The 5,633-nt window shown below is 32.5% G+C and overlaps 1 protein-coding gene across 1 annotated transcript; it reads right to left on the reverse strand.

The window, feature by feature from the left end:
• Positions 1 to 3,795: 3,795 nt before the first annotated feature.
• On the reverse strand, positions 3,796 to 4,596 carry LOC120088589 (SAUR-like auxin-responsive protein family). Its single transcript, XM_039045991.2, has one exon. It carries the CDS (start codon positions 4,480 to 4,482, stop codon positions 4,051 to 4,053), a length of 432 nt encoding a protein of 143 aa, XP_038901919.1. The 5' UTR covers positions 4,483 to 4,596; the 3' UTR covers positions 3,796 to 4,050.
• Between the last annotated feature and the right edge of the window lie 1,037 nt (positions 4,597 to 5,633).

Here is a 5,633-nt window from a genome sequence, read left to right on the forward strand (position 1 = left end):
AAGAATATGTCCCCAACTATCTACCTATTGTTTACCTCTAAAATGGGAGGCTTATTGAGTGGCGATGTTGAGCCACTCTCATCCATACAGACTAAAGGATAATCGCGAATAAATATGTGTTCATAGTTAGCTCAAGATTGAGATTAAGTTACCTTAGGTCATCGAGTTAAAATAATCAATTTTGTTATAAAAAAAAAAAAGTGACTCTTTCGTGGCTCAGTCTTATGCAAACATCTTTTGCATAGGATACACCCACTCGCATGTCTCTACACGAATAATTTTTGGATCACATCGTTTGTATCATTTACAAAGTGAACTGCATCTATAGTGTCAACAGGATGAGATACTCAATCTTATTCTTATACTTATTGACTGTTTTTGCTATATACTCAAACATGATCTTCTATTATGTCTCTACATAAAGATTAAGTATTCATGTTATAGTCAAGGGTCCGTTAGTTTATTGAACTTAGGCTACAAGTGCAATTTATATGTTCAATAACAACTTTATTGAATAAACCTTAGTAACAACTTTATTGCAAATAGAATATGTTTAAAGATTACAAATTACGAGTTTTAGCACATATAACCCAACAACTTCATCATCCAGAAAGATGGACGGCACTCCAAACCAAACAATACCTTTCAGGGATTGAGACATAAAGGTGCGACAAAGTCCTTGGTGGTTGAGTCTCTCGATATTGAGTCGACCTCGCTCCAAGCAAGCATCGAAGGAATTAATCCAATGTTGGTCCAGGTAGGAAGAAAGGAAATTTCATACTAACTTCATTTAATGCTTGTCACGTTATCTTGCTTTTAGAAATAGTGTAAAAACCACTAATATTAAACTATATATATTTATTCTTGGTGCAGGATACTCGCACATTATTCTTCGTCGATGTGGGCTTTTTTTCGGCCCACTTCTCTGGTCTAGTTTCATTCTTCAAGCTGACCTATGTGAGAGTCACTCACACCGGTGTGGTATCAAGTCTATGGTGCCTAAGCTAGTATAGGGAATGTATAGTTCAGATAAGCATAAAAAGAGTAAGGTCAATGCTCTCTTTTGAAGTTTACTTACTTCTTTCACTTATGGGTTGTTGAATGAGGCTATTTATACATCCTTCCTATGATACTTGCCTCAAGTTACATGTAATGTCGGCGTTGAGGTTGCATGGTGCCAAGATTGAACTTGGCTAGGTTATTTCCTAATTCGTATATATTCTTCAGCTCGGCTAGACTGCCCGAAACTCGAAGTTCTTCCTTTAAAGATGCATGTTTTCTCATATTGTCTCTCATTCTTTAGGTTTGGACCCGTTTGTGAACTTTGAGTCTTGCTTTAGCAACTCTGAAAATACTAGTGTGAACAAAAGTTAGTACTTTGTTTTATTTACTAAAAAGAATTTCCACCAGTCTTACTTTTCACCAAATGTAAAGTTGAAATTACAAGGTTTCTTGTGTTTGGTGATTTGATTGCAATAAATCCGCCACCTCATTGAATAACCATATCTCCTCAAAGGGCCCACCCCCACGTTCTAACTTTTTTTTTTCCCTCACGGTCCTTGGATTTATTATTACTTTGAAATTTTCAGTTTTTTTTTCCTATCCCCATTTGAAAAAAAATTTGTTATTTTGTCCCCAATTAACTACCAAATTTCAAAATCCTTCTGTCTTTTGTACTTTCTTTTAAACCTTTTATTGTTTATAATATATTTTTTGCTTCTTTGGTTTGCCCTCTAGCTTTCATGTGTGGTTCTTTTTGTTAGATTTGAATTTGTTGCATCAATTCTCCAAGTATTTGTAGTGAATTTATTATTTTGTCTCCTTTCATTTTAATATGTTTTTTTAAGTTCAATTATACGAATAGTGGATTTAAGCCTTTAACGTATTAATCAGTTTTTTCTTTAACAATGTGGGTAAAGAAATCGAACCTTTGATCTCAAAATTTGTAGTTAAACTATGCTTCAATGGGTCTTTTGTTTGTGTTATTACCTTAATTTCTCATTAGTAATGGAGCACTTTAAAAACCCTAATAGTTAATTATTAATCAAATGAATAAATAAAGTATATCTCCATAATGTAGGTTTTTTTATTAATAAATATATTAAAAATCATTAATTGCAAAAAATAGAATAAATTATGCTTAAATACTATTTTGGCCTCTATACTTTGAAATTTGTTTGATTTTAGTCACTCTACTTTCAATTCCAATTTAAATCTCTATACTTTTAATAAATCTTAAATTTGATCTCGAATACTAGTTTATTGTTGGTTTTCTTTAAAAAAAAATGTTGTCTATAACATTTTTACTATATTTTATTTTCTTGCATAAAAATAAATTTTAAATTTGGTCCCGAATACAAGTTTATTGTTGGTTTTTTTAAAAAAAAAAACTTTTTAGTATCTATAGCATTTTTTCTATAAATTTTGAAAATATATTCACTTTTTTTTTCATGAAAATTATTATAATTATTTAATTAATTTTAGTAAAAATTAACTTTGAGGAATTAAATTTAAGATTTATTGAGGATATGGAGCTAAAATTGAACTATTAAAAGTATAGAAACTAAAATTGAACTAACTTCAAAATATGGGACCAATAACCCATAAATTAATAAACGAAATTAAACTTGTTGTATTTTTTAAATAATAATTATAATAATTGGGAGTAGAATTATGAAAAAGAAAGCAAGGAAGAGTAAGGGCAAGGTTGGTATTAAGGGAAAAAAAACGCCTCCAACTACTAACGGGAAACAGAATATTCCGTTGTGAAAGCACATGCAGAAGGAGCCAAACTAAAAAAACTCCCCCCGTGAACCCCGAATTACCCCCACTTCTAATTTTTTATCACGTTTATGTCCCTACCTCTCTACCGCATATCTCGCCCATCACAACATCCCTTCCTTTTTTTTGTTTTTATCCATTTATTTTATGAAATATGTGAATAATTAAGAGGTCTGTAATTCGAATCTTCACTCTATTACAAAAATGATCTATCTTTTGATTCTTTGAAATTATTTTTGAAAGAGTAATATTCAATGATGCAACCACCCATCTCAATGGATCTACTTCAATTATAAAGAAAATGTTACTACTAAAGTATATTTTTTAAAAGAATAATAATGATAAATTTGACACGTGACAACTTATGATTGTACACTTGATAGACTACATAAAGATGAATGCAATCCAATATGCGCGTAGGACATATCTTTCAATTTCAACCATTAAAGGAGCGTTTGAGTCTCAAGTTGCCTTAGATGAGTGAACTATAGCCTTCAGTCTCCCATTATAATAGTCGAAGTTTCCAATTATTATAACTCATACTTAGTTACCATAGAACTCATTTTGTAACCGTTCTCTCTCATTTTGTAATTTGATTAAAATGGTTTAACACAGTCTATTATAATTTCGACTAAAATTACACTCAAATATAGATTATGCACATCAAACACTGACTATAATAATCGACTTAGTGGTCCCAGGTTCAAATAATGTCATTCTTAGTGTGGTTGAACTAAGAAAATGGGTAGATAAAGAAAAGTTAAAAAAAAAAAATGAAATCTCCCCCATCAGCGGCGAGGAATGGTACATTCGTACGGTGGGTATTTTTCGAGGTTTGTTTGTTCACTGAGAAAGTGTGGCAAAAAATTAATCTCTCTGTTCCGGCGCCGCCGTCGCCATCCCTAATTCAAACTTCAAACACATCCTTCCTTATCAGATTTCATACCAAGATTCCCTAATTCAATCAACATTTTCCCACAAAACCCACTAACTTTCTCGGAATCCAAACAGAAATTACAGAGGAATATAGAAATTCCGATTTGATTTCAGTATTTTCACAGTCCAATTCAATCCATGGAGTATCAAATTCATCCTTCCAAAAAAGAAAAACAAAAAGGCAAAATCAAAATCTCGTATCGTCTTCTCCGAAGGAAGGGTGTTTTATATTTACATCAAAACCAAGAAGACGATCCATCCATCCATCCATCCATCGATGTCTACAAAGAAAAGGAAAAATTAAAAACAGAAAAAGGGTAATTCACGACTGCCCTAGAGGAAATCGCCGGAGAGAGAAGAAAGAAGATCGTTGAGATCACGTGAGTCGTGGTCACCGATTCTGATAGCTTCAAGTACTCGTTCGAAAACCAGCACGTGACAGGGGATTCGAAGAACTCCTTTCTGTTCATAACCGTACTCTTGAGCCGATTTCTCGAGTAAAGTTACGAAAACCGGGTGGTTGAGTAACTCGGCGCTGACGGCGAACCGTTCCATCTCGTCGCCGACGTAGACCGGGACGTGGCCTTGAGGAACCGGAACGGCACCTTCCGATCTGGAGCGACGGAATTTGTTAGCGGCGGCGGCGCGGAAGGAGTGAGCACGGCCGGGGCGTTGGGCGGCGACGGCGTCGGTGGGGCGGAGGAGGCAGTAGTGGGATTGGGAGGAGTCGGCGACACGGGAGAGACGGCGGATGAGCTGCTTCATAACGGAAAATGTTGGAAGAGAGAAAGAGGAATTTGGGGGTTTGTGAAACAGAGGGAGGGAAGGGAATGAGTATATAAAGTGAGAGAATGGGGAAATTTTTTTATTTTTATTTTTATTTTAAATCAAATTGGAAAAAAAAATATTAATAATGAAATTATGATGATGAAATAGGAAGGGAAGGTTGAGAGACTTTGTGAGAGGTACAGGTAAAGCGTACTTTCAAGGTACAAACCAAGTCCCTTCTTTCTTCTTCACCCACTTTTTCATATATTTTTTTTTAATTAATTTTTTCTAACCCACTTTTTATTTAACCAATTTTGCATTCGGAGATTCAAATATCTCATCTTTGTAGTCGAGTTTAATTTATCTTTTTCATTAATTTATTTTTATAACATTTATAGGATTTGTTTTTTCAGATTTTTGTAGTTTCTTTGTTTTGAAAGGTTAAATTTTTAAGTCCGATTTAGTAATAACCTCGTTTTTCATTTTTTATTTTTTAAAAATTAAATCTATTTTTTCTCCAATTTTTACGATGATTTACATCTTTGTTAAGTATAATAGTTGAATTCTTAGTCAAATTCTAAAAACAAAAACAAGTTTTTAAAAGCTATTTTTTTTAGTTTTCAGAATTTGGCTAAGTTTTTGTGAATATTAGTAAAAAGAAGATAATAAAAGAATAAATTTGGAGATAAAAGTAGTATCTATAGGTTTAAATTTTAAAAACAAAAACCAAAAACCAAAAACCAAAAATTAAATTGGTTACTAAATGACGTCTTAATCATTTAAATTTTGGGTTTGATTTCAATTCAGTCTTTAGACTTCAAAATATTATAATTTATGCCTGACATTTTGAAAATTTTGGATTTTGAAAATATTGCAAACAATATCTTCTTTCCAATTACAGGCTAATATCCAAAAATTGATATCTAGTCCTAAGTATATAGGAAAATTTATAAATAATTAATTTTGGCACATAACTTTTTGTATAGCATCTACGTGGATGGGATCGAACTTCTAATATCTCAATCATCATTTAGCTAAACTTATTTGGACAGTTTTCATAAAGATTTAAAGCATAATCTAACTCGTTGAAGAAGTATATCTTCACAATAAAAGTGAAAGATCCAATTTATTTCCAACTGTTTGAGTTT

The sequence above is a fragment of the Benincasa hispida genome, chromosome 10 (genome assembly GCF_027475165.1).
Source record: "Benincasa hispida cultivar pf3 chromosome 10, pf3_genome.v1.1, whole genome shotgun sequence".
NCBI lineage: Eukaryota > Viridiplantae > Streptophyta > Magnoliopsida > Cucurbitales > Cucurbitaceae > Benincasa > Benincasa hispida.